We start from the raw sequence: 27829 nt of genomic DNA on the forward strand, positions 1-27829 counted from the left end.
ATTCTATACAGAATCCTGTGTATGGATACTGTAGGTGTAATAATCACAATTGTCCACACGGCGGCATCATACTCTTGGTAACGTGGCTCACCTGAGACTTTACATAAGACACAACAGTTAGATATTGAGGTAATTGCTGACGATACTGCTTAAAATATGTTAATTACATTACTATTGTTTTTATTAGTATTGTATTCTCCAATTGTTGACAATGTAACAAAAACCTTTTCAACGGGAGCTGATGAAGCTGTAATATACCATTCCCTCCACAAGGAAGAGCCACTTGACCACTATTGTGTAGTCACTCCTTTTTTTATTTAATTTTATTCACATTGTGAAACATGAAAATCCAATTATTTTGTTTTACTGTTTTTTTTATTTAATTTTTTCAATTATGTCGTAGTTTTATAATTATAACGTGCATTGGGTTGAACCAGGGGTGTCAAACTCATTTCACATCGTGGGCCACATACGGCCTAGGGAGATGTCAAGTGGGCCGGACCATTAAAATTATACCATACTCTGCTATAAATAACCAAAATATCATGTCTTTCCTTTGTTTTGGTGTAAAGAAGCACAAGAACATTAGGAAAATATTGAAATTTAATGAACTATCCTTTTACAAAACATTTCATGAAACACCTCATATTTCCTTAGACAAATGTGCAATTTACTTTTATCATTCACAAATATGCATTGCAACTGATCCCACTGATTGTACAAAGGCACAAAACTTTAATTGGTACTGAAAAATATAGTAATGCACTTTAGGATTAAATGAGACTTTTAAAGGAAGGGATTTTTAAACCACTTACACATACGCATCTAAAATCTAAATGTAATCCCTGCGTACACCTTACAAACTAAGAAGAGCAGCATTTTAAAGGTGTTAGTCTAGTCTGGACTTGTATTTGTTCCTGAAACTTGGCATCTTTTGGCCTGTACAAGTGCATCAACACCAGGTGTCATGTCCTGACTAGCTGTCACTTTCAGAATGTCATTTAAGTGCTTGTTTGTGAGCCTTGAACGCATTTTTGTTTTATTGATATTCATCACTGAGAAAATTTGTTCACAAAGGTAGGTTGTCCCAAACATGCACAAAATTTTAGCAGCCAGGGCTGTTAATTTGGGGTACCCTGGTGGTAGATACTGATAAAATCTGTCCAGACCTACAGAAGCAAATTTGCCCTTCACATCTGCATCACACTGCAAATCAATTATCTCTAGCTGAATTTCGACCGGCAGATCAGAAGCTTTAACTGTGAAAGGTGAGCGAAAAACTGAAAATTCTGTCTCAAGTTCACCAAATACCTGAAAACGTTTCTCAAACTCCCGCAGGCTAATATTGGCAAAAGCTTGTCGCTTCTCGGGACATACAAGTTCAGCCGCCTTCATCATGCATCGTTTAACAAAGTCACCTTCGGAATACGGCTTCGATGCTAATGCTATTTCGCTAGCAATTAGGTAGCTGGCTTTTACCGCTGTTTCACTGACTTCTCGGCTCTTGATGAAAGTTGACTGCTGTTTCCTCAGACCCGCCAGCAATTCGTTAATCTTTTCTCTTCTCAGTTGTCCTTGCAAGCCGTCATATTTTTCGCTGTGATGAGTCTCGTAGTGGCGTCGAATATTATATTCCTTCAGTACCGAAACTTGTTGCAAACACACCACAAAGGTTTTCCGTGCATCTCTGTAAATAAATAGGACGTGGTCCATTTTTCTTTGAAAATTCTACACTCCTTATCTACTTTTCTCCGTTTGGATAACGACATTTTGGCTAATGAGGGTGTAGCGGAGAGGTAGAGACCAAGGTATTAACAACGTCCTAACAAGCAACAGATGGCGCATTGAAACCGTCTGCTGTTTTCAGTCTGTTTCAGTGATGCGGCTTGTCTTCTACTCTGATGGAAAGAGTGTGCCCCTTAGCGGATAATCCATGAATTGCAGCGAATTAAAAATATTAATTCCATGTCTTTTATGCATTTTTTCCACTTTCAAATTATCCTGCGGGCCTGATCGAACCTCCTTGGGGGCCGGTTCCGGCCCGCGGGCCGTATGTTTGACACTTTTCTGTGCATTTTAACAGGAGGAAAACAGTTAATCCCCTGGGTTGAACCGTAGATTAAACTGTAATTGACAGTCTTTCCCACTAGAGAGAGCTACTCCACTTAAAACGAAGCGCACATTTATTTACTGAATGGAATAGTGGTCATCAGGAAAATAATTTGATTTTTTAAAGTCCAACAAGATGTAAGGCTTTCTACTGTGTTATTTTTGCGTTTTTTGCATTTATTTGTAGATGTTTTTTCTTGTGGCTGTTACGAACTTCCGACGTCTGCGCTTTCCTTTCAGATTGTCGGGTGTCGGCAATGATACGTCTCAGACGAGGTGAGGGAGGAGTTTGGTGACGTCACAGCCCTCACACGGTCTGCACACACGCGGACTAAAAGAAAGAGGCTCGTACGTCTTTTTGCACGACGAGCTGGCCGAGATGAAGCACCACAAAGGGGAGGCTTTCTGCCGCTTGCATGCATTGTAAAAGGAAAGGCATGATGATTGGGAAACACATGCTTTGTGTTTGCAAGCAGGCTGGTGGTGCTGCTGGGGCTTCTCAGTGATGTGAGGAGGAGGAGGAGGAGGAGGAGGTAGGAAGACGCTCCCTCGTCTTCTAAGAGGATAAAGAGAAAGGGGAAAGGAGCTATTTTTAACCTTGTGGACTGGACTGTCTTCCCGGGGCACAATGAGCAGTGGACCGGATGAGAGCTCGGTGCGAGTGGCACTGAGGTAAGGATGCTTCTTCTTCTTTTTCTGGCTCCCACCTGCACCACAAACACTCCTTCCAATGCTCATGCAACTCCACAAGCTCATGTTGTTAATACACACAGTGGGTTTATGATTGCAGGATTAAATCTATTTACTGTTTATGGCTCACTTGGCCTTTCCCCCCCTCAGCTGTCACTCACACAATAAAGTACTAGTATTAGTACTACTAGTCGGAGTAGAAGTAATGATAGTGATCTCTGTCTATCATGTGGTGTGTGGGGTGTGAGAAACACACAGGAAAAGGCCAAAAATATCAATACTGTCAATACATGTATCAATCCAGCTGCATGATTAGGGTGGCGGCCATGTTTAGTTGTCATGTGATCATGAGCTCCTTCTTGTCAGACTTTGACCCACAACTTTGTTTGCTCCATTTTATATGTGTCACAGGTGTACCTAATGTTACGGCCAGCCTGTCTGAAGGGGGTCAGGTTTCCACCTGCTTTCTATCTATTCTTCTCCTTTTGAATAGAGCAGGAAAACTAGAAGGGTGGAGGTTATAGTGTTCATGAAATCAATAGTTTTTGTATAAAACATGGAAGAAAGCATCATCATCATCATCATCATGCGTCATGGCTTGATGAGTTGTTCATGTTGGGTCAGGGCGTGGTCCAAAGTCAGCTGACTTAGCTACTTTGTTATATCCTAAGTGTTTATTATGATTTGAATGTATATTTCCATACAGAATAGTTTATATGTACATACAGTATATAGTGCATATGCATTATGCAATATAATATTTTGGGGAGATCTTGTGAGATTAAAACGTGAATCTCATTCAGAAAAATGTCTTGTGGGCACTACACCCCAGACAATAGTAAATAAAGCCATGAATCATTTATTAAATGAATACTAAGGATGCCTGATGTTGGCTTTTTTTTTTTGCTGAAAACCGATATGCCGATATTTTCCAACTCTCAATACCGGGTTTCATGATCAGGAAAATCATCAAGATCAACCAATATCACATTTTTATACCCTACTGACATCCTTAATGACTAATAACTTGATCATTTTGCCGCATGTGCGCCTGTTTACCTCATCTCGCGCTTCCAAACAAACAGACAGAAAGGGAGCAATGACTCTGCATTGTTGTCAGCACCTTGGCATGTGTTCCATAGAACAACAGCATGAAGGGAGTGAGCCCCTTTGTCAGTCATGCAGTCTCTTTGTCTCTATGGGTGGAGAGGCGGGGCAGTTAGCATACACACAGGGTGCGGAAGAGTGTAACGTAGTGGGAATTAATTTAGGCAAATACCCTACAAATCTGATTAAATGAGAAATACACTTCATATATGAAGTGATTAATTTATTTAGGCTTTAAAAAAAAAGGAACAGCAATCTTAGGTCTGCTTGTCAACTAGTGTCTGACCTTGTATGCCGCTGCTCCATGTCATGATAACATTGTAACAATGATCTTTTGTTTGTTTTTTCTAGCAAATAGCCAACCGTGCTTTCTGTTCACATTAAAAAGATAACAATCCATGAACATCATTCTGCCATAATGTAAAAACTAATAGATTAGTTGCTGTTAGTCTTTGTGTTTAATATCATAAATCACCACGGTAACACCCCTAACAATGCTTCAACATGCAAAAGCATCTCAAAGGTCCCATGTAAAGGTTTAGATTAGATGTATTTTCAACCAGCACTCGCCTCAGCCTGCAAGCTGTCTGTTCGCACAGTCCTAATCCGCTGCGATTATCTATTTTTATACAGCATAATACAGGGAAATAACACGAGCCTATTGGCTGTTTTATCTGACCATCAAGAGGTGTTTTCTCCTCTTTGAAGCACACACACACGTGTAAATGTGTCACCGTTATTATGCAACAGCCTCCGTCGTCCATGCTAAAGCAACAGGGGACGTTAACAATCTACCCGACTAGTGAGTCATGCTGGAGTTGCACCTCTGTGTCCTTCAGGTGAACTTTCAATTATTGATGGCGTGGCTTCAAATATCGAGTCATTAGATATGTGATGCTTATTTGTGATACTTACTTCACTTTAAAGGATTCTTCACAATCATTTGAATGGGAACCGCTGAATGTCTCTGAACCGGTGGTCATAATTATTCACCGATAATAGCCATTTATATTGGAATTCCAAAAAATAATAATAATAAATGAAAGTATTCACAATATCCATCCAATACAAGCCCCTCCTCAGATTCCATTGTGGACTCTGACATTGTGGTTGAGGGCAAAGGCTGAAAACCTGCTGCCCTGACACACAACAGTGAGTGTGTGTGTTGTGTGCACATGCATAATGGCCGTGTCCAGCCGGCCTTATTCGTGATGAATATTCATGAAGCAACTCAAGTGAACTGAAGCAAAGCAGGCTGCTCATCTGCCAGCTGCTGTCCTGTGATGATCCTGCAGAAATTGTCATTATTTGTCCTTATTTGTCCATAATTCAGGACGGGGGTCAGTCAGGCAAAACCATGAGTCAGCGCAATACTCCTGTAAGTCTGTGATAGCAGATTGAGGCTACTACCCTGATTTTAAGACTAGTCTAGACCAGTCTAATAAGACTATTGCATTGTTTTTTTTAGGCTGGGTCGCATCAGGTTTCCAAAAAAAAAAAAAACGCATTTATTAAAAACAGAAAAATGAATAAACTTTGCTTTGGTTCCGATTTTCTACAAGAAAAGCTCTGATAAAACATTCCACTGTTCTCAAATATCTTAATTTTTATTTTTCTACACAAAATAAGATCAAGAATAAAGAAAATCAATCATCAGTAATAAATAAATATAATAATAATAAAACGGCAAATAATTAAAAATTAAGAAACCACATATAGTTGGTGGGTAGACAAATAATTTTTTTCAGATTAAAATTAACAAAGCATTATTAGAGCCCTGTAGACATGACAAAACACGACTATAGTCACATGTATACTCTTTTTATTTACAACATATTGCGCAACTGCAGGGTCTTGAGACACATGCTAACTCGCAAACTAGAGAGCTAGCGACCTAAACGGTAGCCTCCAAGTTATTTCCTTTAAACTTAAAAAGTCAAAAACTTACCACTTCCACACGGATAGGGAGGATAACTATTAACAGTTATTTAACCTTTAACATGAACATTAATCAAACGTAATATTTTTTTCTGGGTACATGATACCATACAGCATCCATATCAAACTTGCACGGACCGCACTATCATTAAACTTAATATCAAGACTTGGGCCTCAAACTAGTGCCACGTGTTTAAGACCCCTGTTCCAATCAAATGGCGCTGATGTCATCTCTATATTGCCCATGGCCACTAGTGGGTGTATTTGCGTACTCTCTGCTGACTTCTATATGGCAGGATATAAGTGCGGACCACGGCTTGTTTTTTATTGGCCTGCAGCACATTGGGGGGAAAAAAAAAAAAAGCAAATGTCGCTGTTATCGTTGTCCCTCTTTTATAGCAGTTAATTGGTTCCAGACCCGACCACATTAAATTTACAACATTTTAATAAATGTAATATTTTTAGAGAAAACTTTCTAAATACATAGACCTTGTTGACCTCAAATAACACCCTTATAGTCACTGTACACGCCTATGTGACTGTATGTGTTGTTTTATGTTGTATTGTTGGGTACATGAACTGCACACGCTTTGAGGCTCTGCACGAATGAAGTTCCTAATGGATGAATAAAGTACTTTTTAGTCAGTATTATTCTTTGTTTACACCACATTCCAGTTCTTATGCTGCAGGGATTCAAGATGGATGCTAGTCAGCAAGCTAGTGAGCAAACCAGTTAGCCTCAAATTTACTTTCTTCAAAGCCTAAACGTACCACTTCCACACAGATAGGGAGCATAACGTTTTTTTCACTCGATCATATCATACATGCCATGGCTGAATTGATGCAGAGTTAAGGTCATGTAAAGTCAGGTAATGTCATCAATGTTTTGTCCCATTACTGCCACCTAGAGACCAGAATACTACATATAAATTGTATACCAATTTACAACAGACCACAGTCTGACACAAAACAGCGATCAGTTATTAATTTGTTACTGAAAAGCCGCGATATGGTGAAGGAACAATAATGAAACCTTGATATTAAAACCTATATAGTCCTTAATGCATTTCATTATTTGCCATTTCCACCCAGCAACAGTATCTGCTCCCCGTACAGGTAGAAGCTGCTACCTAGCTTCCATACATCATAGCTCTAAGATAATGTTGCTTTGGCAACCTGGATGTTAGCGCAATCAAACGCTCCTTGATGTCAGCACCAAATGTCTTTTTCTACAAAAGAGTCTCATTGTAGCCTAGTCACCAGAACCCTTATAGAACGCAACATAAGAAGACCTGCTGACATGAGCCCGGATGTGGACTTTTTTATGCATGGTGACATAACACAAACATCATGGCCGACCTGAAGGCATTTTTTGGTGATGCACTTAGTGGTAGGGTTGTGTCATCATGTCAGAAGTTCTCCAAAAGCCTGCAGCTCGTACTGAAAATAGTTACCCATTTACCTCCCCTGGCCTGTCACCGACGAGATACAAACAAACTACATCTTATATTTGCATTATTTCCTGTTTTGTTTGCTGTTTGCATGCCTGCCTTGCATCTCTTCACTACTTTTCTGTACTTTTTATAGTTTTCTTTGACTGTAAATGGTCTGTGTGACAGGCATTTCTCGCAATGTGTGTGTGTGTTTGTGTGTGTGTGTGTGTGTGTAATCCGCTGTCACTGTAATCGCGGTAATGAGGGAGGCAGACAAAAGCCTGTGTGTGTGTTCTCAATATGAACAACTATTAGTCATTGCATAAGAGCACCTGTCTACTTGTGCTAATATTTTCTCATAGAAAACAAATACTTTGTTTTGTTTGGGCTGCTATTGTGGTGTATCAAAGGAATGCAATACTGTGTCAACTTATTGCAGATTTCTAGGCTAGGTTTATAGTTGTTTTCCTGTATGTATGGACTGCTCACAGCCTGTTGTGCACATCGTATTTGCACACCGTCATGGGAATGCTATGATATGCTGTGATGTGTATTCGCCACTGTATAAACCTTTAGTTTGTTTTTAAAAGTGTCTTCTCCCACCTGTGTGGTGTTTCGTGTTCCTGGTGAGAAACATGGAGGAATTCACAGCAGGCAGTAAATGTATCCTTTTAATCTCCTCCCTCGTGAGGATTTAAGCTTTTTTTTTTTTTTTTTACTTCATTTTTTTTACAGTTGACCGAAACTGTCTAAGTCATGTGCGGATGCCTTTTTCCTTGTGTTTTCCCGGCTTGAATGGATGTGAAAGTCGTATTTTATCATTACGTATAGTAAATAAAGAATCAAATGTAGAGTCATTTACCTGGCAGTGTGTGATGAGGACCAGAGTGTGCAGTAAGGTAGCGGCCGTGTTACATTTCCAAGGAAAAACATACAACAAGGAGCCTATGTGTGTGTGTCTTGTGACGATTACTTTACTTTTTTCCCTCAGCTACAGAGGGGGGAAAAAGGTGTTTTGGGTTGAAACATGAAGTCGCTTGGACGTGGAGCTGTCCAGAAAGCATTTCTGTTTTTAGTTTAAATATTACAATAATCTGTCAGTACAATATGCACAGTGCGCCACTCTAAGCACAATGTGTTGTCAAAATCAGTAGGACATACTGTACTTCATCGTTTACAGTCAAACTTTTCATCTATTATTTCATCTAACATCTATTATTATTAGTATCATATAATTATTGTATGATTATGCTCTGCTATGTCACTGCAGCAGTGACAGACAGTTTTTTCTATTTCAAGCAAATACACCATCATAATGACTTTTGAAGTTATTACCACCGCAAAGTCATAACTAGACATATGTATACGCTCTTATTATCTTACATGCTTCATTAGCATAATGGCATTTTTGACCATTTTCATAGGTAGACACTTATATAAAGACATAACACCACCATGCTAGGTGCTAGCATGCTAACATTAGCATAGTAGCATTTTTGCCATTTTCATGGCTAGACATTTCCACGCCACTATTTTACTAGGTGTTACCATGCCAACATTATCATGTTAGCACTGCGAGCATGCTAACAATAGCATAGTAGCATTTATAGATAGACACTTATATAAAGACATAACACTACCATGCTATGTGCTACCATGCTAACATTAGCATTGTAGCATTTTGCGCCATTTTCATAGATAGACACTTATATAAAGACATAACACTACCATGGTAGGTGCGACCATGCTAACATTAGCGTAGTAGCATTTTGCACCATTTTCATAGATAGACGCTTATATAAAGACATAACACTACCATGCTAGATGCTAGCATGCTAACATTAGCGTAGTAGCATTTTGCACCATTTTCATAGATAGACATTTCCACACCACTATTTTACTAGGTGTTAGCATGCCAACATTATCATGTCAGCCCTGCTAGCAGGCAAATAAACGTATAACTAATATTTGAGTGTACTTTTCTAGTTTATCAGACAAATTTCCAAATGTAATGAGAAATAATCACTACACACAAGATTTGAAAACATGATGACATCATGAAATCAACAACAGAATGACATCTTAATTCCCTGCCTCCTTTGCCAAGCTGATAGCGTAATGCTTCAGGTTTTGGGAAGGTGGCCAAAGGGGTTTATCCAACTTTAATAGACAAAGCCTGACCATGTCCTTAAATCACTTTCTGCTCAGACTTCATCTTAATCCACTGTGCTCTGTTACAGTGTTATATACTGTCAAAAGTACTAATGCACAGTTGTACAAAGTGCAACACAAACACGGCGGCCATTCACGCTGCTGCATGAATGAATGGGAGAGTCTTTTCAATGTGCGTGTTGTCAGGGACACAGCATGCAAGGTCGCCACTTGCATGCACACAAACACACATTATGTCGCGTGCAAAGCTATGGGAGGACACGGGAAAACACACACATCCCCGACCAACAACTTTGGTATAAATATACTCCATTGAAGGTGGACAGTGACCTCAAATGAGAGCGGCCTTTCTGGTAGGAAATGATGTCATCATTTATTGAAGGAAGAGCCAAGTCTTAATGAAATCCAGGGCGGGTTGTGTTTACTCGTGTGAACAGCAAGTGTACTGTGAGGTGTGTGCAAGAAGTGAACTACAGTACACACACACACACACACACACACAAGGCATGTAGAACCACCACTAATTCTACGTGTGACTATTTGGTCTATGTGGATGTTTTTGGAGCTGGAATGAAGGCAGACTGGATGTTTCCCTCCCTAAAAGGACACGTACTAGTACACTTTATTAGGTACACCTGCTCAGTGGAATTAGAACAACATATTGCATTTCGGACATGCGTGTAAATGTGTACTTCAGTGTAACTTTGTTATATTTAAATCATATCATATGTTTTCCCCCCATCAGGATTCGTCCTCAGTTGGCCAGAGAGAAGATCGAGGGTTGCCATATTTGCACATACGTGATGCCCGGGGAGCCGCAGGTGTTTCTGGGCAAGGACAAGGCCTTCACTTACGACTATGTCTTCGACATGGACACCCAACAGGACGCCATCTACACTAACTGCACCGAGAGGCTGATTGATGGCTGCTTCGAGGGCTACAACGCTACCATATTTGCATACGGGCAGGTCAGGAAGACGACTTTTCTTAATCATTGCCGACATTAATTCTCGTATCTGACAACAATGCTGCATTCCATTTAAATCACCACGGCGACCACCCCAGCCTCTATTTCTATAGCGAGCCTGTAACTCCTTTTATTTACGTCGACTTATTGTGTACACGTATGTCCTCTCCAGACCGGCTCGGGAAAGACATACACCATGGGAACCGGCTTTGACGTCAACATCGGCGAGGACGAGCTAGGTATCATTCCCAGGGCCGTCAACCACCTGTTTCGGGGAATCCAGGAGCGAAGGCAGGCCGCCACGGAGCAGGGAAAGCCCGTCCCGGAGTTTAAAATCAACGCTCAGTTCTTGGAGGTGCAAAAACACAAAAATCCTAATGAGATATCCCTTTATGATATATAACAGCCCCACATATAGAGGTCAAAGGTAGCCATTAGCTCTAATGGCTTCATTTATGATGGCTGTAACAGCTGCTGAAGGTCCAAGATGACAAGGAGGATGTTTTTCTTCCTCTTCCTCCTTCAGTTGTACAACGAGGAAGTGCTGGACCTGTTCGACACGACACGAGACATTGAGACCAGGAGGCAGAAATCCAATGTCCGCATCCATGAGGATGCCAGCGGAGGCATCTACACGGTTGGCGTCACCACACGCAGCGTCACTTCTGCCGCCGAGGTTAGCATAGCATCACAATCCTCAATGTCATTCATGCTTTTGGCGATTTCGCCCTGGTCACAACCACCATTGTTATTATGTGTGTTATACTCTACAACGCGACAGATGATCCAGTGTTTGAAGCTGGGCGCTCTCTCCAGAACCACGGCCAGCACTCAGATGAACGTCCAGAGTTCGCGCTCCCACGCCATCTTCACGATCCACCTGTGCCAAGTTCGAATGTGCTCACCAGACAACGTACGTGTTACATAACCATTGAACTACCGTGAGCACATCACCTACGGTGTACACACGGTCCTGTCTCTTCCAGGAAAACACCGCAGACAACCGCATAGCGAATGATTCGGAAATCGACGAGTTTGAGACGCTGACGGCTAAGTTCCACTTTGTGGACCTGGCAGGTTCTGAGAGGCTGAAGAGAACTGGAGCAACAGGTGACAGAGCCAAGGAAGGCATCTCCATCAACTGTGGACTGGTAAGAAAGACGAGCACAAGTCATTTAATTTGACTTTATATATATTTTTTTAGGTTAACAGGGTTTTTTTTCAACATGGTTGGCCATCATCATAATCATACTCATTATTAGTATTATTAATATTTCTTTACTTTAGTACTTTTGCTTTTTTTTCCATTTTATAATGATTATTTTATTTATTTTCAAATGTAAATTGAAGTGGAACATTTCATAAATTAACTAGCCATCGCCTTTTATTTTATGATTACTAATTAATTAGACTGAAAAATGTTTCAATTTATTGTATTTTTGCTTTTTTTATTTTATAATGATTATTTTATTGATATTTTTAAATGTAAACTATATTTTAGAAATTTAATACAACTACACTTTGCCTTTTATTTTATGATTACTAATTAATTAGATTGAAAAATGTTTCAATTTATTGTATTTTTGCTTTTTTTATTTTATAATGATTATTTTATTGATATTTTTAAATGTAAACTATATTTTAGAAATTTAATACAACTACACTTTGCCTTTTATTTTATGATTAAAATAGATTCTAAAATGTTTACAGTTTTTATATTATTATTATATTTAGTGCTTCTGTGCTATTCTTGTGTTTATTGTTTTGCAATTCATTCACTTGAACTTTTGTTTGTTGCCAAAGGCGCCTCCTTGTGGCAAGAATACAAATTAATTCCCCCATTGTGTATACTGTGTAGTGTTTTTTTCACTTAGTTACAGGTTTTTATACCTTGTAATTCATATGATTAAATTATGATATAAATACTGACACTAAAAAACCACTGTATAAAATTATTTTATTTATAAAAAAAACATTGTTTTTTTCCATTTTATAGTGATTATTTTATTTGTATTTTAAAATGTAAATTGAAGTGGAACATTTCATAAATTATCTAGACATCGCCTTTCATTTTATGATTACTAATTAATTAGATTTAAAAAAATGTTTACATTTTTGTATTTTTGCTTTTTTATTTTATAATGATTATTTTATTGATATTTTTAAATGTAAACTATATTTTAGAAATTTAAAACAACTACACTTTGCCTTTTATTTTATGATTAAAATAGGTTCTAAAATGTTTACAGTTTTTATATTATTATTATATTTAGTGCTTCTGTGCTATTCTTGTGTATATTGTTTTGCAATTCATTCCCTTGAACTTGAACAAAGGCGCCCTCTTGTGGCAAGAATACAAATTAATTCCCCCATTGTGTATACTGTGTAGTGTTTTTGTTCACTTAGTTAGTGGTTTTTGTACCATGTAATTCATACGATTAAATTATGATATAAATACTGACACAAAAAAACACTGTATAAAATTGTTTTATTTATAAAAAGACCCATGTATTTATTTTATTATTTTGTAAACAGGGAAATATGATAAATGTAAAAAAATGCATTTCAAATCGATATCTCTTTATATATCTATTTTTCTCTCTATATATTTTTTTCCTTTATTTTTTATGTGCAAGCTGGCCCTGGGCAATGTCATCAGCGCTTTAGGTGACCGAAGTAAGCGCTCCACTCATGTGCCTTACAGAGACTCCAAACTCACCCGCCTCTTGCAGGACTCCCTTGGTGGCAACAGGTGTGTCACTAAGCAGACCATAACAAGCTCTTGTTGTCATGCTAAGTAGGTTATATGTTGTATGTCCCCTCCAGTCAAACAGTGATGATCGCCTGCATCAGCCCGTCTGACCGCGACTTCATGGAGACTTTAAACACCCTCAAGTACGCCAACCGAGCGCGTAACATCAAAAACAAAGTGGTGGTGAACCAGGACCGAGCCAGCCAGCAGATCAGCGCCCTGAGGACTGAGATAGCACGTCTCCAGATGGAGCTGATGGAGTACAAGACGGTGAGGGGAGCTTGTGAATATGACAGGAGACGTTTCTTTACCTATTCTTTATCTTTCGTTCAGGGTAAGCGAACAGTAGGCGAAGACGGCATGGAGGGGATCAACGACTTGGTCCATGAGAACTCCATGTTGCAGACGGAGAATAACAACCTGAGGGTCAGGGTGAAAGCCATGCAGGAGACCATTGACGCCCAACGAGCCAGACTCACTCAGATGCTCAGTGATGGAGCCAACCATGCCCTGGCCAAAGCAGGTAGGACCTATCCTGCATCATCACCTCTTTTTGCCACATAAATGTATAAATACATTGTTAGGATCGGGCGTTTGGGTTTATAAAAACATATAACTACGTCTTGTGTGTGTGCTCATTACATGTACTGTATGTTTACAATATAAATATACAGTAAGTGAGATTTCTGTTTCCAGGTGAAGGCAACGAGGAAATCGGGAACATGGTCCATAACTACATCAAGGAAATCGAGGAGCTCAGGTGCGTTATTAGCTCCGCCCCCTCACAAGCAACTAAAAAGACATATCTTACTATAGCAACAACATTTCTTCTTCTTTAGAACCAAACTTCTGGAAAGTGAGGCTCTAAACGAGAACCTCAGGAAGATCCTTTCCCGGGCTTCCACTCGCTCCTCCTTGTACGCCGGTCCCGCCTCCTTCTCCCCTGCCCTGCTGGGGCCTGAGAAGGAGGCCAGTGATGTCATAGAGATGGCCAAGAGAGATCTGGAGAAGCTCAAGAAGAAGGAAAAGAAGAAGAAAAAGAGGTAGACATGAGTAGGCATACTGTTACCATAGCAACAGATGATGTGGGGAAATCTCCTCCTAAACAACCATATTATTATTATTATTATTATTATTATTATTATTATTATTATTATTATTATTATTATTATTATTATTATTATTATTATTATTATTATTATTATTATTATTATTATTATTATTTGTGGTAATATTTGGTCACCTGCATCTTTTTTTTTGCTCACTTGGTCATCCACTCTCTTTCTTCCACCCTGCTAAACTTCCCCCACTTGCCTCGAATTCCGCCACTTCTGCCTCCTCCTCCTCCTCCTCCTCCTCACCATCCACACACACCCATCTACCACCCCCCACCTTTCTATGAAGACTGAGGCAGTGCCAGGAGAGTCACCACGAGGATGCCAGGTTTGCTCCATCCCCTTCAGGGTCGGGACAAATACCTGAAGCTCATTCAATCACATGGCTGTGTCATTCAAAACACACTACATAGATTGCATCCAATCTAATCAACTCTGCCTTCATCAAGATAATAATGCTCAGTTTTGATTGACACTTGATTGTCCTTTGGGCTCAAATTCATTAATTCTCATATTTACATTTTTTAAATATTAATTCTAATTACAGTGAAAAAATATGCATATTTTTTTCACTTTTTTCATTTTAATTTCCTTTTATTTTAAACAATTAACATCAAATGCTCTGCCCCGCTGGATCAACAGCGCCACTACTGTCCGAGGCAAGTAGTACACCCTATTTTGCCTCAATTGCTTCAGTACATTCAATTCCTGGCAACTCAATTCTTCAAGGGGACCTATGATGCTCATATATTTGGCCCTTTGTATTGCGTTGTGGACTACACACAGCTACACACGATAACCAGCCCAGAAAGCTTTCTAGATCTTCCAGAATCTGTGCCCATTCAGCTGTATTTCTTTGGATTTTGTGGTTCCCGCGAAAATGGTGTGTTTTAATTTAATCCTCCACTCCTCCCACAGAGGAGCAGAGCTTACAGCCACGTCCATATTAGGAAGTCTGCACCTCTGTGACATCACAAAGGAGCAGTTTTACCACACTTTCTGAAACCGAGCGTTTTGAGCCGTCCCAAAGTTCTTTTAGGGCTCACTTCCAAATGCCCAAACCTCATTATCTGAAACTTTGGGATAGTTTAACACCAGAACACAACATTCGAACTACATTTGTAGGTCAGAAAAGTGGAAAAAGAGTAAAAGGTCCCCTTTAAAATCACATCATTCTTATTAAATCAATAAAAAGCATGATTATTTTTGTCAAGGCAGACGGCTCGTCTATTGAATCACAGTACCACAATAGATCATGCTTGTAGTGTTGACTAAAATGCACCGAGTCATTGAATGAAATGCTGTCAGGTGATGTTCCCCCCCCCTCCCCACGAACCTACTAATCTCCAACTTTTCCTTGCACCTACAGGTGGTTTTACATTCCTGCAGGGAAAAGATCTATGATGAATCTCTTCCTTTTGATCCCTCTTTTATCACTGTAGTGTGTGTAAGTTAGATTGCGATGGTGCTCATGTAAAATCACAGCCAAATCAAGACAAGTCTAATCGTAATTCCTCATCTGCTCTTGACCGTATGGGTGTAGTTGCATGCCTCCGTTACCTGGCTTATATCCTGGAGGTATTCAATTAAATCATGTCAACTCTGATTTGTTTTGTTTTTTTTTTTTTTGCAGCGTTGTTAAGGAAGAAATCCCAGACAATGATGTCGAGGTGGTACGTTTAAAATCAAATCAACATCTTAAATCAGGGGTGTCCAAAGAGCGGCCTGAGGGCCATTTGCGGCCCACAACAACTATAGCAAAAATGGGGGAAAAAAATCAGCATTAATTCAGTCAATCCCAGCCAACCCTTTCCGACCAACGTGGAACCTACTTAAAGAAAGATCCTTTGTCAGAAAAAACATTTTTGTTTTTACCTTTTTCTGTTCTTTAGTCATCAGCAGTAGAACATAGGTAAGTTTCAGGAAAATATCAGCTCCCAACAAAAAAGGGAGGAAAAACAGCTTTTTATGAAACTTTCACTTTGACACAAATATTCTTGACTTTTGTGTCAGCTTAAATATCTAAATTAATATACCATAACCCCACATGTATTTTGTTTGTTTTTATATCAAAATGACAATTTATTTACAAATATAACACCATGAACTATTTACAATTTTCATATTTGGAACTATACTATATGTGTGTGCATGTGCACGTGTGTGTGCATGTAATAAGGTGTCCCCCCAATGCACACTCCGCGCTCTCTCACTTCCAGTAGAGTTGCTGGGGGTGATGTGTTGGGATGAGTGGGTTCTGGTAATGATCCGGGCAGCAGAGTTCTGAACCGGTTGTAGTTTATGGAGGGATTTTTGAGGGAGACCATGGACGAGGATGGCGTTGGTGTGATGGGTGAGGGAGGGGCGAAGACGATTAATGGAGTGCAGATGGAAGTAAGCTGACCTGGTGAAGTTATTGATGTGGGATTGGAAAGATAGAGTGCTGTCAAGGATGACACCCAGACTCTTGACCTGAGGGGAGGGGGAGACTAAGGAGCTGTCGATGGAGAGAGAGAAGGAGTCAACTTTAGATAAGGTGGATTTGGTGCCAATGAGTAAAAATTCAGTTTTATTGCTATTAAGTTTCAGAAATGCATTCGACCCACAAAAAATCCAGATGGCAACTCAGGTCAGAGTTCCAAACAGTTGAGGTGGCTGTAGTGTGCCAGGCGAAGCCACGAGACAAATAAGGAGAACATAAAGTGAGCTTAGCAATGCTTAGCAGTCTCAAACCGAGGAAGCTGCATGCAGACAGGAAAAATCAGGGAGGTGTGATTCGGCTCAAACAGAGGAACAAACAAACAACAGACGCACAACCGAAGAGCTGAGGTAATTAGCTCAAATTAGGAAATGACTGCAGGTGTGTCCCATGGCTTTGGCCAGGACCAAGGACAGAGGTGTTTGACAGGAGAGAACAGCAGAGGTCAATGGAATGGAATGGCCTTTATTGTCATTATACAAGATGTACAACGAGATTGGAGAGCTTCTCATTTCAGTGCAGTAGTCAAGTTAAAAAAAAAAAGTATACAAAAGTAGAGTAAAAAAAGACAATTTAACAACCTTTTAACACCCTTTTTTGCCTCTCCTGCCAAAAATATTGATTTAAAATCCCCCAAAAGCCGTACTTTTTTCCATATAGGCTTTTTCACCCTTTTCACAAAGCTGAGATGCAGTGTTTTCTTCAAATATATATATAACTTCTTAGCATATCTACATGTGTTGCTGTACAAACATATCATAGTGGCCCTTGCATCCTTCCATTTCACACTATGTGGCCCCGCTCTTAAAAAAAATTGGACATCCCTGATATACTGTAAGTATCAAAGTATTAAATGATGCATTTTTGGTGCGTGTAAAAAGGAGGCCAGTGACCATGAGGAAGGCGAGGACTGTGATGGAGAGGAAGAGGACGAGGACACAGCAGGAGAGGAGACGTCTGAGGGGTCCGAGTCTGAGGAGCTGGATGAAAAAGGTGAAGAACCAATGTGAGAATTCACAAGAGTCTTATTGACTCTTATTACACGTGTGTGTGTTTTTAACAGAAAATGTCCAGGCGGACCTGGCCAACATCACGTGCGAGATCGCCATCAAGCAGAAGCTCATAGATGAGCTGGAGAACAGCCAGCGGCGCCTTCACACGCTCAAACAGCAGTACGAGCAGAAGCTGGTGATGCTGCAGAATAAGATCAGGGACACGCAGCTGGAGAGAGACAAAGTTCTCCATAATATGGGTAAGAGAGGCAGCAAAATTGTACCTTTTAGATATCGTAGGCATCATTTACCTTCATCCGTAGGTTCTGTGGAGACGTGCACAGAGGAAAAGGCAAAAAAGATCAAGGCGGAGTACGAGAAGAAGCTGAACTCCATGAACAAGGAGCTGCAGAAGCTCCAGTCGGCTCAGAAGGAGCATGCCCGGCTGTTGAAGAGCCAGTCCCAGTACGAGAAGCAGCTCAAGAAACTGCAGCAGGACGTCACCGAGATGAAGAAGACTAAGGTTAGGATAGAAAAATGCAACAACAACACCCTTGAAACCTTGTTTATTATTATATGCTACAATGTCACATTGTAGCCAAAATCCATAAATAGAAAAGTAGAAAAGTTGTGTACTTGTGTCTTAAAATATGTGTTTTCCCACTAGGTGGCACTGATGCGTCAAATGAAGGAGCAACAGGAGCGTAATCGAGCTACAGAGTGCAAAAGGAACAGGGAGATAGCTTCTCTGAAGAAAGACCAGCGGAGAGCTGAGGTTAGCCCAACTTATTATTATATTGTGGGAACTCTGGAAAGGCCCAGAAGAAATTGGTTTGACACGAAATGTTAGCGGAGATAGATTAAATCTCACGGAGCACTTTGGAACATTTTTTTCCTTTTTTTCACCATTCATGCACAATTTATATACATTAATTCGTTCATTTTCTACCGCTTTTCCTAATAATAATAATAATAGTAATATAATATAATATATAACATTATAATAATATTATATTATATTCATTCATTCATTTTCTACCGCTTTTTCCTCACGAGGGTCGCGGGGGTGCTGGAGCCAATCCCAGCTGTCTTTGGGCGAGAGGCGTGGTCAATTTATATACATTTTAAGTGAATTTGAGTGAGTTTTTAATTTCATACTTGCTATAATAAAAAAGTATTATTCTTCCCAAAATATATATATTTAATAATATAATATAATGTAATGTAATGTAATATGATATAGTATGATATACAGTGCATCCGGAAAGTATTCACAGCGCTTCACTTTATCTACATTTTGTCATGTTACAGCCTCATTCCAAACTGAATTAAATTAATCTCTTACCTCAAAATTCTACACAAAATACTCCATTATGACAATGTGAAAAAAGTTTTTTTTGACATGTTTTGAATTTATTAAAAATAGAAAACGAAAAAATGACATTTACATAAGTATTCACAGCCTTTGCCATGAAGCTCAAAATTGAGCTCAGGTGCATCTTTTTTCCACTGATCATCCTTGAGATCTTTCTACAGCTTAATTGGAGTCCACCTGCAGTAAATTCAGTTGATTGGACATGATTTGGAAATATAATAACTGTCTATATAAGGTCCCACAGTTGACTGTGCATGTCAGAGCACAAACACCAAGCATGAAGTCAAAAGAACTGTCTGTAGACCTGCGAGACAGGATTGTCTTGAGGCACAAATCTGGGGAAGGATACAGAAAGATTTCTGCTGCTTTGAAGGTCCCAATGAGCACAGTGGCCTCCATTATTCGTAAATGGAAGACGTTTGGAACCACCAGGACTCTTCCTAGAGCTGGCCAGCCTTCTAAACTGAGCGATCGGGGAAGAAGGGCCTTAGTCAGGGAGGTGACCAAGGCCCCGATGGTCACTCTGTCAGAGCTCCAGCGTTCCTCTGTGGAGAGAGGAGAGCCTTCCAGAAGGACAACCATCTCTGCAGCAATCCACCAATCAGGCCTGTATGGTAGAGTGGCCAGACGAAAGCCACTCCTTAGTAAAAGGAACATGGCAGCCCGTCTGGAATTGGCCAAAAAGCACCTGAATGACTCTCAGACCATGAGAAACAAAATTCTCTGGTCTGATGAGACAAAGATTGAACTCTTTGGTGTGAATGCCAGGCGCCATGTTTGGAGGAAACCAGGCACTGCTCATCACCAGGCCAATACCATCCCTACAGTGAAGCATGGTGGTGGCAGCATCATGCTGTGGGGATGTTTTTCAGCAGCAGGAACTGGCAGACTAGTCAGGATAGAAGGAAAAATGAATGCAGCAATATATAGAGATATCCTGGATGAAAACCTGCTCCAGAGCGCTCTTGTCCTGCTGAAAAATGAACCTTCGCCCCAGCCAGAGGTCAACGACCCGAAGCACACAGCCAAGATCTCAAAAGATTGGCTTCAGAACCACTCCGTGAATGTCCTGGAGTGGCCCAGCCAGAGTCCAGACTTGAATCCGATCGAACATCTCTGGAGAGATCTGAAAATGGCTGTGCACAGACGTCTCCCATCCAACCTGATGGAGCTTGAGACTTATTGCAAAGAAGAATGGGCAAAACTGCCTAAAGATAGGTGTGCTAAACTTGTGGGATCATATTCAAAAAGACTTGAGGCTGTAATTGCTGCCAAAGGTGGATCAACAAAGTATTAAGCAAAGGCTGTGAATACTTATGTAAATGTGATTTTTTTGTTTTCTATTTTTAATAAATTCAAAACATGTCAAAAAAAACTTTTTTCACATTGTCATAATGGAGGATTTTGTGTAGAATTTTGAGGCAAGAGATTAATTTAATTCAGTTTGGAATGAGGCTGTAACATGACAAAATGTAGAAAAAGTGAAGCGCTGTGAATACTTTCTGGATGCACTGTATAATATTATATAGATTATAATATTCATCCATATTCTACCGCTTATCCTCACGAGGGTCGAAGGGGTGCTGGAGCCTATCCCAGCTGTCTTTGGGCGATAGTCAATTTATATACATTTTAATTTCATACTTGCTATAATAAAAAAAAAGTATTATTCTTCCCAAAAAATATATATTATATTTAATATAAAAATTATATAATATAATATATATCATTATAATAATATATAATAATGATATATTATATTTATTATATTTTATTATATTTTATATATTTAAAATTTTCAGGCAATAAACTAAATTAAAAAATGAAGTTTAAGGCCATTCTGATGCCAAATTGATTGTTTATTCTGTTCCTGGCAGCATCAAGTGAAGCAGCTGGAGGCTCAGAGGAGACAACAAGAGTTAATCTTACGCAGGAAGAACGAAGAGGTGAGATCAAAATAGCGACTTGAGAGGATATCATTTTATTGATTTACAACATATTTTATTTAATGTTGCATTTATTTTGAAGTCGTTTTCGTTTGTGTAATTACTTTCCGTAGGTGACTGCTCTGAGGAGGCAGGTGAGGCCAGTGTCTGGGAAGGTGACCAGGAAAGTCACCACACCTGAAACACTCCCAGAAGCATCCCATCGGAGCGCTCCAGGAAGGCCGCATTCCTCCGGAACGTCAGCATCCAACGGCTCCAGGTACAAAATGACACTTGAGAATGATGCATTTAGAAATATGTCTGGGATTGAATGAGTTAAAAAGAGTTAAATAAAGTTCTCTTGTCCTTTAGAAGCTCTCCTGTGTGGACAAGAAGCGTCTACCTCACCCGCACAGCCAGGGCCAAATGGCAGTCTCTGGAGAGATGCGTCACTGACATCATAATGCAGAGGATGACCATCTCCAACATGGAGACGGACATGAATCGACTCCTGAAGGTCAGACTTGGCACTAATAATAACCAAGCAAAGCAAGAAGAGAAGCTCACTTGACTTGTCTCATGCCAGCAAAGGGAGGAGCTTACCAAGCGGAGGGAGCGAGTATCCAGAAAGAAGACAAAGATGGTAGCCGAGGGTGCGGATGCAGAGCGCCCGCTGACCTCCTTGAACGAGGAGCTGGAGTCTTTGAGTGCCAACATTGACTACATCAACGACAGCATTGCAGACTGCCAGGCCAACATCATGCAGATGGAGGAGGCCAAGGTGACCGGAGAAGATATCTATTGTATACAAATGTCTTTCCATGCTCTGTTGTTTTGTGTGACAGGAGGAAGGAGACACGGTAGATGTTACAGCAGTGATCAGCTCGTGTAATCTCTCAGAGGCACGCTTCCTTTTGGACCATTTCATGACCATGTCCATCAATAAGGTACCCGCTTCAGTATTAGACCCTCACCCTCACAGGAAACGTCCTGCAGTGATAACGTTTACTGCCAATCTCCACTCCAGGGTCTTCAGGCGGCTCAGAAAGACTCCCAGCTGAAGGTGATGGAGGGCCGGCTGAAGCAGACGGAGATCAACAGCGCCACCCAGAACCAGCTCCTGTTCCACATGCTGAAGGAGAAAGCCGAAATCAACCCAGAGCTGGACGCCCTCCTGGGCAGCGCCCTTCAAGGTCGGTAACAGCGGATAATACACTATCATAAACGTTGAGTCATCATTTTCATGGTTGCATTTGATTTTACAGACACCATTTGTGGCATTATCATACTACTCATGGCCACAAGGGGGCATATTTGCCAATAGCCTGTAGGATTAAATGCAAGCCGTTCTCATTTTGGGGGTTTGAACTTGATTTGTGTTTGTTTTCTCTGGTGTGTTTGTTTGATGCTTGAACTCAGAGTTAGGTTACCTGTCACCAGGTGAGTCTGAGATACATTCAATGTGGGTATCGTGTGTAAGACCCTTTTAAAAACTAACCCAGTAGCCAGAACTGTTTGGTATAATCCTGTGTTTAGTTCCCTATATGTGTCTTCACCTGTTTTTGTTTTTTTTTACATTACAATAACTGCTGTTGCTTTAATAAATAAGATTGATGCATTCATGTTTGCATGCATGGTGATGTGGATATATTTCACCCCTTTGTAGAAAATGGAGACGAAGACAGCAGCGATGAGTCCACCCCCAGCCCGGCTGCAGAGGGGAGGTAATAAATAATACAACAAAAGAAGAAAAAAACAGTTTGTGATGACGGCCATCAGGTATTTCACTGTAACATCTTCCTTTATGTTGTTTCAGCACACTGACGTCAGATCTAATGAAGTTATGTGGTGAAACCAGGCTGAGAAGTAAGGTACTATACCACGCATTATTATTTTTTTCTATGCAAGTATTTTTACCTTAATGAATATTTGGATTTGGAATCAATTTAAGGCTCGCAGGAGGACCACGACCCAGATGGAGCTGCTTTACGCCAGCTCTGGGGATCACTCCTCCGACTCCCCCACAGGGGACTTCTCTGGCCCTTTGCTTTCCATCATGGAGCATCAGGACGGGCTTCCAGACACTCACAGAACTCCTGACCGTGAACAGACTGTCTCTCCGTCTCTCACCCGTCCAGTCGGGGGGTAAGTAAACAGCACCGTCTTTTAAAAGCAAAGTTGGAATACTCTTTTGGTACACTTTGTAGTTTCAGATCCAGGTCACCGACGAGCACCCCTGAGAGGAGGCAGCTTGAGCGCTCGCCTCTCAGCCGCAGGAAGCTGCAGGAGAAAGGGGGAGCAGCCACTTCGGTTTGCATAGCAAATGACTACAAAACACTGTAAGAAGTACAATCAGTACTGTAACTCCTTAACCTCATTAAGAGCCTCGTGTAGGTTAATGGATTCATATATTGGGTGGAAATTGAGGTTTATAGACGTTATTTGATTTTTTTTCCAGATTGGATGAGTCTCCTGTATTTGAAGGCAATAGGTAATCTTCTTCTTTATTCTACATTTTTGAAAATCATCATGGGGGAGTGGTTAGTGTGCATACCACGCAGTTCGATTCCACCCTTGGCCATCTCTGTGTGGAGTTCTCCCCGTGCATGCGTGGGTTTTCTCCGGGTACTCCGGTTTCCGCCCACATTCCAAAAACATGCTAGGTTAATTGGTGACTCCAAATTGTCCATAGGTATGAATGTGAGTGTGAATGGTTGTTTGTCTATATGTGCCCTGTGATTGGCTGGCGACCAGACCCCGCCTCTCTTGCCTGAAGACAGCTGGGATAGGCTCCAGCAGCCCCGCGACCCTCGTGAGGATAAGCGGTAGAAAAGGAATGAATGAATGATTTTTGAGCTACAGTTGAACCTCTGAAAATAAAAACATATACAGTCGTCCCTCGCAATATTGCACTTTGATTATCGCTTCCTTGCTATTTTATCATTTTGTTTATCATTTGATTCATAAATGATTATGTGTTTTGTGGTAGAGTTATGTCGTATTTTGGTCAAAAGGTGGCAGTAATGACACAAATGATTGAGACATCCACGGCATGTCAGACTTGATAGAGTGGAAAAAAGTTATCCTCCCATTTTGTGTGGAAGTGGTAAGGCTATGGCTCCTTAAATTTAGAAGAAATGCATTTGAAGTTAACTTGTTGCTTGCTACTGTAGCTAGCGGCCATCTAGAGTCCCATTAACACATTAAGAGTTGTGCAATGTGTTGTGAATAATAATAAGAATAGGAGTGCTAAGGTGACGACATGTTATATCATATCTAAAAATGTATGTAGAAAGTCATGAACAGGTTTTCTATGCTCTAACTACAAAAATATAAAATTTATCAACAAAAATCTTGTATGACAGAAGTTCATAAATCGCAGCCGGGTCTAGGAACTAATGAACCGCTGGAAACAAGGGGCGAATGTAATGGGTGCGCATACAAGAGTCTTGATTGAACTTGAATGATGAGTTACAATGGCGTAATGCAAACAATCAATTCACGGTCAAATCCCAAATTGGACAGCCTCAACGCCGGCGTTTAATTTATGAGACACGATCCATTGTGTGTTTTTGTTGTCTTGACATATTCCAGAGGCGTAATCCACACCGTGCCGCCTCCCAAGACCACCAAGGCGGCCAAACTCCAATGTGTGCACATCGCCGAAGGACACACCAAGCCCGTCCTCTGTGTGGACGCCACAGAGGATCTACTCTTCACTGGATCGAAAGGTAAGCGACAATACCATCCTGATGATGCCACATCGCCGCTGAATGGTGTCCTGTTTGCCCTCAGATCGAACGTGTAAGGTGTGGAACCTGGTGACGGGTCAGGAGATCATGTCTTTAGCGGAGCATCCCAGCAGTGTTGTCTCAGTCAGGTACCGATATCTGTGACGCTAAGCAGTAGAAGTACGTAGTACGTCTGTATTGATGTTTGCTTGGGGTGTCGTCATGCAGGTACACTTCCAGCCTTGTCTTTACGGTCTCTACTGCTTACATCAAAGTGTGGGACATACGGGATTGTGCAAAATGTATCCGCACTCTAACGTGAGTACATGGACGCCCACCTCTGTAAACATCTACCTATTGTACTAATATTGGACCTTCTCGGCTGTGTTAGGGCTTCAGGACAGGTGGGTACAGGTGATACGTGCTCCTCAGCCGCAAGTTTTACAATACCTCCAGGAGAGAGTCAGATCAACCACATCGCCATCAATTCTTCTGGATCTTTCCTGTACGCTGCCGCTGGCAATGCCGTACGCATGTGGGATCTCCGCAAGTAAGCATAATATTAGAAACAGTTGCCCTGTCGTCTACAACCATGCACTAAACTCAAAATATAATCAGGTTTGCATCCACGGGGAAGCTGACCGGCCATTTGGGAGCCGTCACTTGTCTGACAGTTGATAAGTTGGCCAATGGACAAGATCTTGTCCTCTCAGGCTCCAAGGACCACCACATCAAAGTAGGAGACTGACGCCGAAAATGGTCTTTCAATGAGATGAAGCATCCAGCATTTGGTGTCTTTTTAGATGTTTGAGGTAGCAGAAGCCACCCAGGGTAGCGTCAGCTCCTGCCACACGTTTGATCCCGCTCCCCAGGACAGCGTTGAGTCCCTCAGCGTGCACGGTGACTTCTTCTACAGCGGCTCCAGAGACTGCTGCATCAAAAAGTGGGATTTGGCGAGTAAGAAGCTTCTGCAGGTAAGACGACATCATTGAAAGGACGCTAAGTTAAAAAGCGGAACCAAATATGGCTCGGTCTCAGCAGACGGCAAGCGCGCAGACAAACTGGGTCAGCGCTCTGGCCGTGGTACCTGGTTCTTCGGCCCTGCTCAGTGGATGCAGAGGAGGGCTGCTACGCCTCTGGCACGCTGACTCGCTCGCAGCCCTCGGCGAGGTTCAAGGCCATGATAGTCCGATTAATGGCCTGACCTCCAACAGCAGCCAACTGTTCACAGCATCCGAGTAAGTCACAGTCATCTCTTAATGTCCTGCATTCAGCGACTCAGCACTTTGTTTTGTACCCTAGCGACCGCACAGTGAAGATTTGGGAAGCCAAAGGATCCCTGGAGGATGGCGTCCACTGACGGCTATACGGTTGTCAGACAGTTTGAATACTCTGCTGCTGGTGCGACACTTGCACTCCTTTTCTTTTTCTACAAGACATTTCTATATTTAACTGTAGCTTTACCAGCAATAATTGACATTTTTCTGTGTGTTTTCCACTTTTGAATAGTGTGATTGATCCCTGTAAGGACCAAACTACGTTGTGCTCTTATTCTTACTGCCAAACCAGACACTCAATGCCCGGATCGCAAATCCCACAGGGAACCAGAATCATGTCCAAAAATTGTGCATATGGCATCCGTCCAACCATTTTCTATGCCGCTTTTCCTCAGTAGGGTCACGGGTATGCTGGAGCCTATCCCAGCTGTCTTTGGTACACCCTGGACTGGTCGGCAGCCAATCACAGGGCACATATAGACAAACAACCATTCACTTTTTGTAATCAGGCCCGGAATAAATTAACCACAATAAACAAGTGCTGCAGTACCTTGCTGCACACACACACACACACACACAGCTGTAACAAATTTTATTTATCACAGATGTTTGTGCATACCAGCAGTGGTACTCGTTCTACAGTTTGAGAATCACTGATGAATTATAAGTACATGGAATGGCTTGGAACGGAAAGTCTTGCATTTATTTGGTTTACACAAAAAATATCATGTTGCATTTTCATTTTTCTACACTTTGTTGGGTTGAGGTCTTTTTCAAATATCCACGCACTGGCCATTTCATTAGGTACACCTGCACAGTCTTCATGCACTCCAGAACAAAACAAATCTGCTTTTGATTAAAGGTAATACAGTACAGATGTTTGTTTGTGGTTGCACGGTGGTCGAGTGGTTAGCACGCAGGCCTCACACCAAGGAGGTGGGGTTTTCTCTAGTGTCCTCCCACATTCCAAAAACATGTTAGGTTAATTGGCGACTCCAAATTGTCCATAGGTATAAATGTGAGTGTGAATGGTTGTTTGTCTATATGTGCCCTGTGATTGGCTGGCAACCAGTCTAGGGTGTACCCCACCTCTCGCCCAAAGACAGCTGGGATAGGCTCCAGCATGCCCACGACCGTCGTGAGGATAAGTGATAGAAAATGAATGAATGAATGTTTGTTTGTGACAGTCGGAAAGGTGTAAAGTGAATATGACTGTAGGTGTATTATTGTAGTGTCAGGACTGTGCGGGTGTGCCTGGTGTTTGTTTTCAAATTTGACTTGGACATTTCAGTGAAGAATAATGTCATTCCCAGATCATGACATACAGATTTCATATTTAAACTTCAATTTTTTCTCAGCCAGTTGGGCATTTATTTATGTTTCTCATGTCCTGAAAATGTGAGTGTACATTGCCGTTATTTGGGTGTAGTGTATTGCTGCTTGTTTTATGTTGCGGTTTTATCATAACAGTCCGCTTCACAGCACAAAAACGATGGAGTGGATGTCTCTGTGATTATTTTTGTTGAAGAACCGTCTGCATTCATTTGCACTGGACTGACGATGAAGAAACCCTTCCTTCCAGAGCATGTACATCTGACTTTTTACCCCCAGGTGAATCATGTGACCTTATTATGTTTTATACAATATGAGTGTATGTTTGTTTTTGTGTAAATGTGTTTTCCTGCTGGTTATCTTGTACGAAAGTAATCTAGGCTGCAGTGTGACAATAAATTTACAACCAAGTACTGGAGTTGAAACTTTTTCAAG

At 41.0% G+C, this 27829-nt stretch overlaps 1 protein-coding gene across 11 annotated transcripts; it reads left to right on the top strand.

Moving 5' to 3' along the window:
* The first annotated feature begins 2431 nt into the window (after positions 1-2431).
* LOC131132004 (kinesin-like protein KIF21A) lies at positions 2432-27807 on the top strand. 11 transcript variants are annotated; one of them, XM_078798555.1, is made up of 37 exons: positions 2433-2781; positions 10195-10417; positions 10589-10771; positions 10943-11092; positions 11198-11329; positions 11403-11567; positions 13053-13168; positions 13243-13438; positions 13502-13691; positions 13865-13928; positions 14008-14211; positions 14573-14611; positions 15917-15956; positions 17644-17755; positions 17826-18014; positions 18078-18277; positions 18422-18529; positions 21007-21075; positions 21189-21334; positions 21427-21571; positions 21641-21835; positions 21900-22001; positions 22082-22247; positions 22474-22494; positions 22721-22778; positions 22871-22925; positions 23006-23199; positions 23268-23393; positions 23513-23545; positions 24649-24785; positions 24850-24934; positions 25014-25103; positions 25177-25335; positions 25404-25521; positions 25589-25759; positions 25824-26023; positions 26088-27807. In XM_078798555.1, the coding sequence occupies exons 1-37, from the start codon at positions 2738-2740 to the stop codon at positions 26143-26145; spliced, it is 4683 nt and encodes a 1560-aa protein (XP_078654681.1). In that variant the 5' UTR covers positions 2433-2737; the 3' UTR covers positions 26146-27807. The 11 variants fall into 11 exon arrangements, with proteins under 11 accessions (XP_078654670.1, XP_078654681.1, XP_057933109.2 ...); XM_058077127.2 differs by having other exon boundaries at positions 2434-2781; positions 23262-23393; XM_078798558.1 differs by having other exon boundaries at positions 2434-2781; positions 25827-26023.
* The last annotated feature ends 22 nt before the right edge of the window (positions 27808-27829 follow it).

Source organism: Doryrhamphus excisus, linkage group LG2, assembly GCF_037039965.1.
Source record: "Doryrhamphus excisus strain RoL-2023G ecotype Guam linkage group LG2, RoL_Dexc_Guam_v1.1, whole genome shotgun sequence".
NCBI classification, from domain to species: Eukaryota; Metazoa; Chordata; class Actinopteri; order Syngnathiformes; family Syngnathidae; genus Doryrhamphus; species Doryrhamphus excisus.

What these genes read in the sequence shown, in the direction of transcription:
- LOC131132004 (XM_058077126.2), top strand. Translation starts at nt 2,738, where the DNA reads ATGAGCAGTGGACCGGATGAGAGCTCGGTGCGAGTGGCACTGAG. An exon ending in TCAACGCTCAGTTCTTGGAG is followed by an intron (nt 10,772 to 10,942) that starts GTGCAAAAACAC and finishes TTCCTCCTTCAG; the next exon opens with TTGTACAACGAGGAAGTGCT. An exon ending in AGTCACCACGAGGATGCCAG is followed by an intron (nt 14,612 to 15,916) that starts GTTTGCTCCATC and finishes TTTTTTTTGCAG; the next exon opens with CGTTGTTAAGGAAGAAATCC.